Below are 14716 nucleotides of genomic sequence, written 5' to 3' on the forward strand. Positions count from 1 at the left end.
ATTTACTATCAAACGCATTGAAACTTATACAAAATTTAAATTTAAGTTAATTTTTAGCGTCAATATGAAATGGCGAAAAAAGATGATCTTCATTAGCTACAGCGTGATAAGAGTGTGTGTGAGCATTCCAATACCCACTTATTCCCAGTAGACTTTCTAATTCCTTCGATTTGCAGTAGAAAGGATGTGAAAAGTAAAAGTGACCAGATTGTTTCGAGAAAACTCTTTCGTCCGTCCAGAGCATTCCTCCTTTCTTTGATGCAAATCCTGATTTGTGCAACAACTCATTGTTAAGGTCTTAGTATCAATACAAAAGAAAACGTCAAGCAGTTTCAAAACTATATCTTAAACTAAACTATACTGCATGTATGTACATTTGGATGGCAGGAGTTGCCGCTTCTTTTCCAGCAAATTCAGAATAGGAGCATCGTTTTGTTCATTGACAAAATAAAGAAGACCTTTTCTGAGTAATACAATATGTTTTCATGAATGGTTTCAAGCTTAAAGCAAGGTTTTTTTTAGGTTTTAATACACTGGGAGACAGAAGAAAGGAGCGATATATCCGAATGAGCGATTTATCGAGGCGCGACATAACGAGGGATTACTGTAAAAAGAGTTTATTTGATTCATTCTATCAAGCTAATAGCAATAATGCATGAAACAAGGCACTTATAAATAAAAATTCGAACACTCAAACACATTTCAAATGAACAAAATATACAATGGTTAACTGGTATTTTCATGTATTTAAAAAAACAGCAAACAGATATTGGAATACATTACCTTAGCAGCATTAGCTTTTTGATTCATCTTCTTTTGAAGTAGGCTATAATTCATACTAAATATGAAAAATATTAAAAATGAGAGAACATAGCAACAAACATTGTATCAGTTATTTGTTTTAAAATTCTAATAAGTCACTTACAAATTAGAAAAAGTATATGAAAGTATCATAACTGTATATATTATTAAACCACATGCAAAAACATTATACTATAAACTATTTTCACAGCAGTAGCAATTTTTTACTAAACAATAGATGCACAGGGCGTCCAAGAAAGATCCTCATCATTCTTAACTTTAATAACAAAAGTACGAACAGGTCAAATAAAATGCATTTTGTTGCAAAAGAATAAAAACTTTTTTCTAGTTCGTGAGGGTTTTAAAACTTTTGCAAATTATTTCTTTAAATGTGGTTTGTAGACGATCTTTGGTAATATATTAACAAGAGGAAGAGGAGTGGTTTGAAGGGTCCCATATTAACAAGAGGAAGAGGAGTGGTTTGAAGGGTCCCATATTAAAAAAGGAACGAAGGCTAATTATGTAGCACTGCATAAAGCCAAGTTAAAACTTAAACCTAACTTTTCTGCATAAAGTATGCTTATAGTTTGACAAATCGAAAGGTTTCTTAAATAAGAGTTTAGAATATGACAGAACTTTTATTTGATAAATGTAATTTTTATCTGCAATTAGCAACAGATCTTGGAAATAAAAACAGTAAATTTTAGCCTATGACAAAGCTTCCGGTATAATGGCACAGGAATAATGTGTCTGAAAACTCCAAGTCCCAAAGGAACATCTGATGGCTTCGAGTTATCATTAGTTCGAGTTATGGAAAGTTGTATGTAAATATTTCTGATTTTTTTGCAGTATCTTGACAATGCGTTCACAGTCAGTATATGTTTTGAGACATTCAAAGTTAAATTTCACGATAAATTGTTCAAACAATCATGAACACTTGAATCGATCACACTACTGACACACGTTGAACCTTGAAACTTAAACCTGTCATGAGAAAGTCATGTTTTTTACTAATAGAAAGCTTTATCCTTTAACTTTACAATGGTTTTTAAATTTTTGTTCTATGAAATAGGATTCTGAAAATTGGCAGGATTACTTATCTTTTCGTATACGTCCTCAGAGCCGGCTCTAGTAGTTTTGCCGCCCTAGGCAATATTGACAAGTGCCGCCCCACCCTATTTAACAATACAGTGAAGTTTTCCTTTACAAATGTTCTAACTCGTCCTTTGGTGACCGTTTACCTACCCTCCGTTTCCCTAAGAACGGGTAAACACAAAAATAAACAAAAACCTGGTGGTGAAAACCGCCCAAAACAAAAGGTTGACTCGTTCCGAAATATCCGGACGCAGTCAACCCTCACTGAAACTGTCTCTGCTCCTGAAAAGGGGTCAGCAGACAACACTAATAAAACTGTTTTTCAGGAACCTCCTGCAACAACAATGAACACTGAAATACCTAGCCCATCCGGTACCTCCAAAAAGCTGTCCAGCCAGCAACGAAGGAACCACCAGCGAGCCATCAAGTTCCAACAGAGCCTGGAACAGGGACAGCAAGGTACCCCATCTACAAAAAGGGTCCTATCGGGGGGTTCCACCCCCTCACCATCTAATGTAGCCCAGGTCAAGAGATCAAAAGTCTCCTATAGCCAGGCTGCACCTGCCATTAAGTTGGCTATCACCAAAAAAGGTTACCCGGGGGATCAACTTTCCCCGGATGATGCCATTGTTATCCAAAGGGACATCGATGCAATCACTGATGATATCCCCCCAACGACAACGTACCTCAATTTGCAGCTGTCAGTCTTTCAAATGGTGTGCTGGTTATCCAGTGCACCAATGACTTTGCTGCAGATTGAGTATATTTGCACTTCAATGGGTGCACTGCAGGTGACTCTGAACTTGCAGTGCTGCCCTTTAAAGACCTTGTGAAACCGGTGAAGATTGCCTTTAAGACAAGGGACATCTACACCATGGAGTAAGATAAAATCTTGAAATGACTTGCTCGTCTCAACCCCGGCCTCAACACGAGCAGCTGGAGGGCAAGAGACAAAACGGTCGTTAAAGACAACTATGTCAGGTGAATCTTCGAGGTGGACTCTGGTTCAGCCGAGTTCATTAAGAAGTCCAACCTGGAATTGTTTGTTGGGGGTTTTGGCAAAGGGTCTGTGTAAGATCCTACACGATCCCAACACACAAAATGCTCCTGGTGCAGAAACTGCCTCATCCAAGGACTCCGATGTTTCATTGGAGCCCAAGGATAATGTGGAGGCAGTTGAAACTCCTGCTGGGAGCAATGTTCAAGATCCTGCAAAGATGGAAGGGGTGGAAACTTCGGTGGATGGGACACCATCTGAATCCACTCCTACTGTAAGTATTGAGAGCAAAGATAATTGTTCTAACTCTCCTAAATCCACTCCCAGTTCGATTACGAACTTCATGGAAAATCTTGACGTTTCAGATGCAGATTCCGATGTCACGTTAACGGATGAGACCCTCTTGCAGGATACTCATCCTAACAAAGAAGCTGCCCCTTAGCGGGTCCCCACTCTCCGCAATGGTGGTGCCTGGCATCATTGTTGCGCAGCTTAACCTTCATCATTGCCAGTCTGCTACTGCTCTTCTCAGTAAAGACTTGGCTGAAGGAATTATTGACATTGCCCTAGTACAGGAACCCTGGGTTAAACACGGGAAAATCCTCGGTCTGGGTAGCTGTGGTAATCTCTTCTATGATCTGACTTGTAGACCGAGAGCCTGCCTAGTTGTTAACAAGCGCCTGAATGCTCTCCGCCTACCGAAGTTTCTTGACGGTGATAATGTCGCCATACGAGTATTTAATGAAGATGGTGCTTCGGCATGTTTCATGTCGGCTTATCTACCCTATGAGAATGAGATTCCTTTAGCGACCTCAGCCAGGAATTTTGTAAAATTCTGTGTTGCATGCAAGGCTGAAGTTCATCATTGGCAGAGACGCTAACGCTTACCACATTGTGTGGGGAAGTAGTGATTGCAACAAGAGAGGTGAGGAACTTTTAGAGTACCTGTTAGGTAACAACCTAAATATCCTCAACAGAAGTAATAAACCTACCTTTATTACCCGAAACAGATGTGAAGTCATCGATCTAACGATATGTAATGATAGAGCACTGAACTGCGTAAGTGATTGGCAGGTGTCAGATCAGATTACCCTATCTGACTATAGACTAATCCTTATGACTTTTTCAGGTCCTGCACTAAGCGTACTGCAGGAGGAACGGAATCCCAATGAACATCTTGGGATTCCTATCGGGAAGATCTAAGGCTCTCCCTAGCAGGTAAGAATTTCAAACTTACTTCGTTGTTAGACTTGGAACTAGCAGTTGATTCACTTCAATATTCTATACTCCAATCTTATCAACATAATTGCAATGCAATCTCCACTAGTTTACCAAGACGAGTTTCTTGGTGGTGTAAAAATTTTAGTGGATTAAGAAAGAATTGCAGAAGACTTTTTAATAAAGCCAAGAAAACGGGCGATTGGTCTTTGTACCATGAAACTCGCAATAAAAACAATAAGGCTATAAGAACCAGTAAACAGGATAACTGGAGACAGTTCTGTAGCCATTTGGACTGCGTCTCTCACGTTGCTAAACTCACGAAAATACTCTATAGCGACAAATTTTAACAACTTGGTTACATTGAAAAGGAAGATGGTTCCTTTACTGAAGATAGGGAAAGTACTCTAACAGAGATGTTTAGGGTACACTTTCCTGGCTCTACAATTAAAGATGACGAAAGTCATCTGATATTCCGCTACACTCCTTACGTGGTAGTAAGGAAAGGTGGAAACTAGCGGGTGAAATTGTGACCACTGGTAAAATTGAGTGGGCCATTAATTCATTCTAGCCTTTTAAATCTGCTGAAACGGATGATATTATACCTGCTCTTCTGCAGAAGGGTGTGGATATTATCACACCACATCTTTGTAGGATCTACAGGTCCTGTCTTGTTCTTGGCTATGTGCCTTATGCTTGGAGAACTTGCAAAGTAATTTTTATACCCAAGCCAGATAAGCCAAACTACAATGTAGCGAAAGCCTTTAGACCCATCAGTCTTACCTCTTTTCTCCTAAAAACTCAGCAGAAACTGATTGATAGGCACATTAGGGATTGTGTTTTGAAAACCAAACCTCTTTCTAAGTGCCAGCATGCTTATCAGCCTGGAAGGTTCACTGAGACTGCACTTTATGAGCTGACAACAGCTCTGGATAATGCAATAAATGGACAAGAAGTAACTTTCACTGCTTTCCTTGACATTGAGGGAGCTTTTGATAAGGTTCCTACTAAGACTATTAACAACTCTCTCGCCCACAAGGGAATTGAACCCATGATATGTACCTGGATTAATAGTCTGCTAACAACTCGTATGGCGAAAGCTTGCATGTTCGGCAGAACTATGATGGTGGGTAACTGCTGTGGCTGCCCACAAGGGGGTGTTCTCTCCCCTTTGCTTTGGTGCCTGGTGGTTGATGAAATTCTGGAAAAGAATTCGTCGCAGAGGTCTGCACTGCATTGGCTATGCGGACGACATAACCCTTGTTATTAGGGGTAGGTTCCATGATACTGTTACAAATCTCATGGGGTCTGCCCTTAAGGAAATTGAAAAGTGGTGTTTGGAGGCAGGTCTTATGGTCAATCCGAATAAGACTTATTTGGTTCCCTTCACTCGTATACGTCTCAAAGACTTGAAGATAATTAAGTTCTTTGGTTCACCTCTTGCCTAGTCTAGTGAGGTCAAGTACCTGGGTGTGATCTTTGACAAAACTTTGACATGGAATTCTCACCTTAAGCAAATTACCGATAAGGCCAAGAGAATCTTTTGGTCTTGTAGACGTGGAATTGATAATAATTGGGGTTTTTCTCCAAAAATCGCTCATTGGGTTTATACTAGAGTAATTGTACCTACGGTTTTTTTTTTTTCCAATGGCACATTTAAAGACAGTTGAATATCAAAAGGATAACAACAAAACTATAAATGGAAACGAGCAATCCAATAACGTTCCCAGATGGATGTCCGAGGGAGAGCAGAACATCTGGATAAATGAGGCATGTCCATTACTTCGTGGAGATCACACAAAGTGCAGAAAGGGTCAGGAACCACGTTGATATGACAGAGATGTTTTCGTAGGCAATCATGGCCAGATAATAAATGAAACATGGCGACAGATTTCATCCTAGGCCAATTAGGGACACTCAGAATCAGCTCAAACCATGGTTTATTGCTGTTGCGATTTTTGAATTCTTCGTGAAAAGTGTCTTTAAAGATTTTCGGAACTGATGTGATATACCCCACCCTTGGCGACTTTTTCCTGTTGGCGCCAAGAAAACGATGTATGACGACATATGTCATACATCGTTCTTAGCGATGCTTTTTTAGCGCCAACAGGAAAAAATCAGATAAGAAAACATGATCAAAGCACTTCAGAACACAATATATATAAAAACAACATAAAAGCACAACAAAAAAACATCACGAATATATGCTCCAAAAATGTACAGGGCCGGGGTTTTTCGTAAACATATTAAAATACAATGAAATAAATTATTGTATTAATTACAAGTCGAAATTAATGCATTAATTTTTTTTCATCATTTCTCCGGGATAGGAGCCCTCAGTCTCATAGTACTTTCGTAATGAGACCTCGGCTCGTCGGCCCTGCCTCGGTCTCATTACGAAAGTACTATGAGACCTCTGGCTCGCCAGGACCTCGCTCCGCTCGGTCCGTTATCCCTCCGACTGTTAATATACATTACAGTCGGACAATTGAAAGTTCTTTCGGTTGTACTCTTAAAAATGCTGAATTTTATTAATAAATCTGCACAATAATGGTGCATATTTCACACTTAAAACTGTGTCATTATTGTACACTGAACGGAAGGAGCCACCCTTGGGTGTGTCCATGAAAATATACATAACTGTGACCATACTCCGACTGTTAATGTACATTACAGTCGGAGTATGGTCACAGTTATGTATATTTTCATGGACACACCCAAGGGTGGCTCCTTCCGTTCAGTGTACAATAATGACACAGTTTTAAGTGTGAAATATGCACCATTATTGTGCAGATTTATTAATAAAATTCAGCATTTTTAAGAGTACAACCGAAAGAACTTTCAATTGTTAACATAAAATTCAGTACCTAAAGGAGGCACGTTAATAGAATGTCTAAATAATTCGTTAGAATTAACTCGTTAAGAATTAACTTTTAGAACAAAATAACCGTACTATTTCTGTAAAATTAATTTACATACAGTAAAAATAAAGTTAAAAACTACAAGAACCCCTCAAGGATTTGTAAAAACAAAGAATTTTGGAAGTGAGAGGTTTTTTTTTTTGAATTCTAAAATAAAGAACTTACCTTTTTATATGGTATAAATATTCACTCAGTCTAAAACAATACATCACATGACAATGGCACGTTACAGATACACAACACGTTGGAGTTAACTTTTAATTAACCTTCAAGTTTGAAGAAACTGGCATTTTCTAATGTTTTTACTTCAAAACACAACTACTGAATTTAAACTAACACAAAATAAGCATTCCTGTAAGGTTTATTGCACGAAACAACACCACGTATCTCTCCTGCGTGAAACCCAAACAACCCAAGTAAACAAGTTTGAACAAATCTGTAAGATTGCCTTCGGGTTGCTAAACACAGGTTAGTTTGGTCAGGGATGCCATGCAAAAAAAATTATCGCCTCATTGGCGAGAAAAATATTTTAATTTTGTGCAAAAAAATCGAATGTCGCCAAATGGGGGGGGGTATATCACATCTGTTGCACGTCAAAGTAAGTTTCTAAATTCAAAAACTCTTACCGTATATTTAACCTCTTCAACGCTTCCAAAAGTCGCGGGGCAATGAAATCATTTGTACTGTAGTCTTCAGATATTCCTTCGTGTAGAAATTGTGACACAAACACTTGAACTTTTTAACTTAGAAAAATTTAATTACAGCACAATAAACTACAATGTTAGTTGCAAATAAAAACTTGTTAATTAATAAACACAACATAATGAAGATATCTGGAACGAACTCGCGCGAAATGTGAAGAACTGGTAACAACTGCGATAAGAACTGCCACGAGGTGCGCGAGTCCGGCTAATTTATCGAAACTTAACTACTCAGTTCAGTTCAGTTCTTGGGCGTTTCCCACAACATCTGTACCAGATTTTCTTTATTAAGCTTTTGATGTTACTAAATTGAAGCTTAGGATTGGTTCTCTGAAGAACCGATGCTCCCTTTTTGGCCAAAAAATCGGCCATCTCATTACCTTGGATTCCACAGTAGGCCGGAATCCACTGAAGAACAACTGTCTTATTATTTCTGGCAAGCCAGTTAAGGAGCTTCAAACAATTATCGGTGGTTAAAGTTCGGGAGTGGCTAGGTGTATCGATAGCTTGGAGTGCAGTCTTTGAGTCCGTTAATACAACTGCTTTTGAAAAAGAGTCTAAATGTGGCTGGAGCTGTGACAGGGCCAGGCAAATGGCAGCAATCTCGCCATCGAAAGCTGATCTATGGTTGCCAATGGGGGTGTAAAAGGAAAAAAGTTCACAGTAAACACCAGCACCAATATTAACACATCCATTCACTTTAGAGCCGTCAGTATATATTCTCAACCATTTCTCTCTGGGGTAACAGGATTCTATTGTTTCGAGAGCAAGAGCTCTTAACACTACATCATTTGTCTCCGTTTTGAACACATTCTTGATTAAATTAAGGAGAATGGAGAAACCTTTTTCAGAAATGGGGTTTATGGAGGAAGGAAATTGTTCAGTCTCATATTTTAAATCTAGTTTAGAAGAAATATCAGCTACTCCCTGGAGAAAACCTTTTTGTGATTTTAAGTTTCTCCCGCCGACCAGCCCCCCCCCCCCCGGGGCCTCCCGCCGGCTAAGAATATTGACATTGAGAATTTCCTGCTTACTAGCATAAATGTTAAGGATCGTATATTAAGATCATATTTTAACGCAAAACTTCGACGACGTTTTATTGACAATTCGCTTAGACCCACATGACAGTGGTGCAACCATAGGAGGGGGAGGCACAGCGCTTACCCCTCCCCAGAAGGTCGAGTATACTAATTTTTCAAGGGAAAACAAAATAATTTTTATAGGAAAAAGTATAGAATAGTGCGCACGCAAGAAAATCTAGTCTTCAAAATGCAACACTTCGGATGCCCCCCCCTCCCCTTCCAATAGCCAAAACTATTCAAGAGCGTCTCAAATCTCATTTCCAGGCTTCAATTTTGCAAAATTCAAGGTGATCTCGCCTTCTAACAACATCGAAAATCATTTAAGACAGCTTTTTTAGGAAATACAATTTTGAAAAATTGCTAAGCCTCAAACGGTACCAAATGTGTTCTACAGTCACGTTTTTCATGCTTCAATTTTGAAAAATTCCGAACAAAGCCCTCAAACCTTTTTTCTCTAATTCCATCCAATTCGTCCAAAAGAGTTTTACTGGTTTTCAAAAAAAAAAAAAATCGATTGGAAATAGCCCCCCAGTACTCTCCTTTTAACTTCAGTCAACAAATATCGTCTACAATAGCGTTTTTAAAACTTCAGTTTCTAAAAATTACCTCAGAAGTCTTCACGAAAAATTCCTCCTCGTAACATCACCAGGGACTCTAAACCTGCGCTCTTAGGACTACATTTTCAAACATTTCTCTGGGGGAGAACCCCCGGACTCCCCAATAGGATTGGGAGAATTTCAACTGTGCCTTCTTAAAATACCTGTTACACTTTTTACAAGTGTAGTAGCAAAGGTTTACAAACAACTTGAACAAAATTTAAAACTATACTTTTTAAGATTATATTAGATATTACATTTTTACTTACCGTACTTTTCAAACTTGAATTTGAACATGTTTCAACACATTTATGCACAAGTATGTGTTAGGCAATGAATAAATAAATATTTATTAATTAATCGCAATAGTTAAAATGCAGAGCAATCAAATTGGTTAAGTATTAATATAGATTCAAGCATTTGTGAGGGCGAACTGCCGCCATCTTTGATGACGTTAGTCTAGAAAATGTACCAGACGGCAAATGTCCACTCAAAGCTCAAAATACTTTTCAGGACACCTATTAAAATTTAAAACATTCTCCCTGCTCAAACTTTCTACAGAAGTGTTGAGCATTCATGAGCGCTACCGGCCCGCCATCTTTAATGACGTCATAGCAGGAATAGGTACCAGGTGGAAGATGTCCAACCAAGACCAAAATACTTTCTAAAACACCAATTGAACATTTTTGAAAAAAAAAATCTCCCTCCTCAAATTTTCCAACACGTGTGCTGTCAGATTCTGGACTAAGTGGCAAAAATTAAAAGATTAAAAATAAAGCATCTGAATGCCGAATTCGTTTTCAGAAAAAAAGGGAGATTGTTTTTAACTGCAATTTGTGGTATGGTATTATACCTCCATTTAAATGAATATATATATATATATATATATATATATATATATATATATATATATATATATGCTGACATGCTTGGCATAAAGTGAATTTTTAATCAAATCCTTTTGTATTTTACAGTTTATTAAAAATACTAAAATACAACTCAATAGAAAACTAAAGCAAGATGTGTGTGGGGGCGGCGGCATTTTGAAGCTTTGCCCCATCTTGGAAACTTCCTAGATCCGACACTGATGAATGTGATAGGGTAATGGCTGCATACAGTTATCAAACCAAATTTTAATTCTAAGAGTGTAAACAAGGGGTTCTTTTTTTTTTTCTTCTACATTCAACACAAACATCATTTGTGGTGACAATCAAATACAACATAAATGCAGTAGGTAGTCTCTGCTTTAATGTGATCAGTTAATTTTATTAGTAGCTTTTTTACATCAAAATCATTTCCCTGTTAAAATTATTACTTAAAATGATTTGACCATTGCATTGCTTAATGTTATCTGTTTTCGAATCTGGAATCCAGAATCTGTTGAGAAAGTGCTTTGCCTACAAAAGATTTTACAAAAAAAAATTACCTAGGAAACTAAAAAAAGAAGGATGCATTGAAAAGACTGAAATGCAGTGTACATAACTCTTCAAACAACAAATTGTGATTACAAGCAATTTTCAATGATGAGCTTCTGAAACATTATGAACATTCAATAATTATTTCTTAAAAATTATCTATAACTTTCAAATTTTGACGAAAATTTACAGTACATAAACATAAGAGGAGTTTGAGGAGCTTTTGTCGGATGTCTTTTCATCCATAAGCTCATTATTTTTGCATTGAAAAAGGCGTTCCCTGTAACGCCGAAACACGGGTCTGCTGTAATTTACAAATTTGTGCTTCTACTTACATTGTTTGGTCTGACTTTAATAAGAGGAGTTTATTCATTTTATCTTGAAATTAAGTATGTATGGCTGAAATAGGTAAATTTATCAAATTTAGTGATTTTTAATAGTGATCCATCGGTCTTTCTTATCAAAATCATTGCGTCCCAAAGTGATCACACTAAGTGTCTTTATTTTCTAAAATTTTTACTTTCTTCTATATCCAATACATAGAAGTACTATTGGATTAGTGCAAATTTTCAAGTTTTGATGGATTCAAACATTTTGAGGTGTGCTGAGTCCATTTCGACCATTTTTGGAAAATGTGTCTGTCTCTGTGTGTCACCAGTTTTTTGTGGCCGTTCTACAACAAAAACTACCGCATGAAATTGAATGAAATTTGGTACACATATGTGCCCCTATGTGAACTTGGGCTCATTGGTTTTTGGCGCAATGTTTTTTGAGTTATGCATGCCTGCTATTCCAAAAGAAGGAACAGGTAGAATCAATTAAAATTTGGTCCATACGTTACCCCTAGTGATGTAAAATACCCGGGTATTTATTTTTAGGGGTATATACCTAGGGTATATACCCGGGTAAATACCCAAAATGGGTAAATACCCGGGTATTTATTTCAAAAATTTATATTCAACTAAAATACTTTTCTGTATGTATTCCATTATGTATATATACAACCAATCATATACAAAACAATAAATTTTTGCCCAAAAATTGTATTTTGATCACATATTTAAAGAATTATTGTGTGAAACAGCTTAGCAATCTAATATGATATTCACATTAAATGTGTTGGATATGCCTAATCAACGTTGATAGACAAATTTCAGATATAAAAAGCCATTCTACAAAAAGAAAAAAGGCTTAACTGGTTACAAAAAAAAAAGCAAACATCAATTTTTTAAGGTCCTAGTCTTTTATAACCCAGTAATATGTCCCTGCATGACATCAAAATGTAACGAAATGTCGCTCAATTTATTATTACTATTTATTTACCGATATCTTATGCAGAAATTTCTTCCTGTTCAGGTGTATTCTGTATCATATATATACATATATATATATATATATATATATATATATATATATATATATATATACATAAACATTTAAAATTCATTTAAAATTTTTAATCTTTTATTTTAGGGTTTATGTTTAAAAAAGAAAATAGTCACCTTTTAATACTACCTAAATTTTTTTTGCAAAATGCGCAATTACTAGGGGATTTACCCTGCCTTCGGATAAATACCCAAAAAAATATTTACCTTCCCACCCCAGGGGCGTAGCTAAGGGGGGGGTTTTGGGGACAAACCCCCCCCCCCCCCCCCCCCCCCCCCCCCCCCCCCCCGAAACGTTAGTCTCAAAAAAAAAAAGGAGAAAAAGAAGAGAGAAGAGAAAGAAAAAAAAAAAAGAAAAGGAAAAAATTCCAAGCGATTATATATATATATATATATATATATATATATATATATATATATATATATATATATATATATGTATACATATATATATATATATTATATATATATAAAAGAAGTAACCCCCCCCCGAAAGTCGGGTCTAGCTACGCCACTGTCCCACCCTACAGGGGAACAAATGCAAATGAGCAAGGCAACAGAAAAGAAAATTTTGCTTTTTTTTTTTTTTTTTGCTTATTAATGTGAAAACTGTTTCTATATTTTCCATGTTATCACTTAAATATCAATAAAAAAATAACACCATAGTGTCTTAATAACTTCTCAGTTTATTCTTCCAAACATCCCTCATGCTTCCTTTTTTTTTTTTTCATTTTGGATATGATTAACCTAGATTGTAATTTTGAAATCCTGAAGTTCATAATGAATTGTTTATACTTCTCCAATTATGACATTGAAAAGAAAGATTCTTTGGTTCACGATATGTTTCTTTCATGATTTCATCAAGTCTTTCAATAAAAAATATTATAAACTGTGTAATACATATGTATATATCAGTTTTACCAATTATTTCATATTTAGATTTAAAAAAAAAATTATCACTCACTTTTTTTGCATTTTTTATAAAATACCCAGTTTTTGGGTATTTACCCAGGCCTTGGGTAAATACCCAAAAAATATTTACCTACCCGCTGGGTATTTACCCGATCCACATCACTAGTTACCCCTAACAGGTACAGGAGCTGATTCAATTTTGGTGTCGATACTCAAAGGGGGGTTGAGCTATAGAAAGTTTTTTTTGTCGTCAATTGTGATTGCTGTATCTCAAGAAATAATGAATGGAATCAAACAAGAATTTCTCGACAAGTAGCCTTTAGAGGGTATAAGAGCTGATTCTATTTTGGTGTCAACAGCTGAAAAGGGGTGGCACAGTCGAATGTTATTTCTTTTCCATTGTGAGTGCCATATCTCAAGAAGTAATGCTATGTTCTGGATGAAATTTGGAATAAATATAAATCCATATGTAGACAGGCATTGGTTTATTTTTGGCGCAAATCGCTCCAAGAGGTGCTGATTTTCTTTCTCTCGTTTTTTTTTTTTTTTTTTGCGAATAAAAATAGCTTTTTTAATGCAACAATAAGAAAGATAAATCGTTATAGACTATCATCTGTGTATTTCACGTGATTATAATTGAATGGAAAAGATCGGAAATATTATCTCAATGATTTAAAATTTTTAACTGTTGCCCTCTTATGTTTGTTAACAAATAAAATGTTTGAATTAATTCAGTCAAAGCTTTTAAAATGACTTTCAGTTTTCGCTCTTTGCTTTGCTTTCGTGATAATTCAGACATTGGGATGGTCGTCAAGTTTTTGCATGTGTAATTTTGTTTTTATTGGGAATATTGCTTCCTCGTCAAAGCATGGAGAGGGATCAGAATTTTTAGATTGTTATAGAAGAAAGTTTCGTGATGGCCACAACATACTAGTTTAGTTTCCTATCGTTTCATACATGAAATATAGAAGTCTTATTTTTCCCTCAAGATGCATACATCGATTTAAGCTTAGGTACGCAAGACTATTAACGGAGAACGCATCAAATAAAAAAAAAATTCAACATTTAAATATAATTTAAATAAGGATTACTTCATGTCACACCAACAACAGGATCAGGAAATAGTTCGCTTTCACCCCCTTCTCTATCTCAAAGGCTGATTTTGACAAAGAACACTACTTTCGAACCGACGCGCTAAACAACGAGCTATCTGGTCTCAAAGAACGCAAAACCACTATAATCACAATTCAAAACCTGTCTCGACACAAAACAAATAAATCCAAGAATCTTAAAACACAGAAAGCATAAAAACAAGGCTGTGGCTATTGCGCCTGCGCCGGTTAGCGGTCCATAGCTCCCCAGCTATTGCGCCGGCATAGCCTCAGGCGTTCATGCCGGCGCAATAGCAGCAGCAGGGCTATTCAGCCAGGAATATTTAAGGCGTGATAGCCACTCGCCCGACCTTGTCGGACGTGTTTTTCTCCTCCTATGCCCTCGACGCGGAAGAAACCGGTCTAGGAAGATTGGGCGCCGACTATTGGGCGCCGGGAACTTTGGGCGCCGGGAACTTTGGACGCCGAGCACTTTGGGCGC

The 14716-nt window shown here is 36.9% G+C and overlaps 1 protein-coding gene across 3 annotated transcripts in view; it reads right to left on the reverse strand.

Moving 5' to 3' along the window:
• The window catches only part of LOC129228536 (uncharacterized), a 133726-nt gene extending 119306 nt beyond the window's left edge, over positions 1–14420 (reverse strand). For 2 of the 3 annotated variants that reach the window (XM_054863227.1, XM_054863220.1), the window contains exons 1-2: positions 14215–14420; positions 784–838 (exon numbers count right to left, since the gene is read on the reverse strand). In XM_054863227.1, the coding sequence (XP_054719202.1) occupies positions 784–838; positions 14215–14219 (60 nt within the window). In that variant the 5' untranslated portion in view covers positions 14220–14420. The remainder of the gene's footprint in view (positions 1–783; positions 839–14214) is intronic. The other variant, XM_054863233.1, reaches the window with a different exon arrangement.
• Between the last annotated feature and the right edge of the window lie 296 nt (positions 14421–14716).

This window comes from Uloborus diversus, chromosome 1, assembly GCF_026930045.1.
Source record: "Uloborus diversus isolate 005 chromosome 1, Udiv.v.3.1, whole genome shotgun sequence".
In the NCBI taxonomy this organism is placed as follows: domain Eukaryota; kingdom Metazoa; phylum Arthropoda; class Arachnida; order Araneae; family Uloboridae; genus Uloborus; species Uloborus diversus.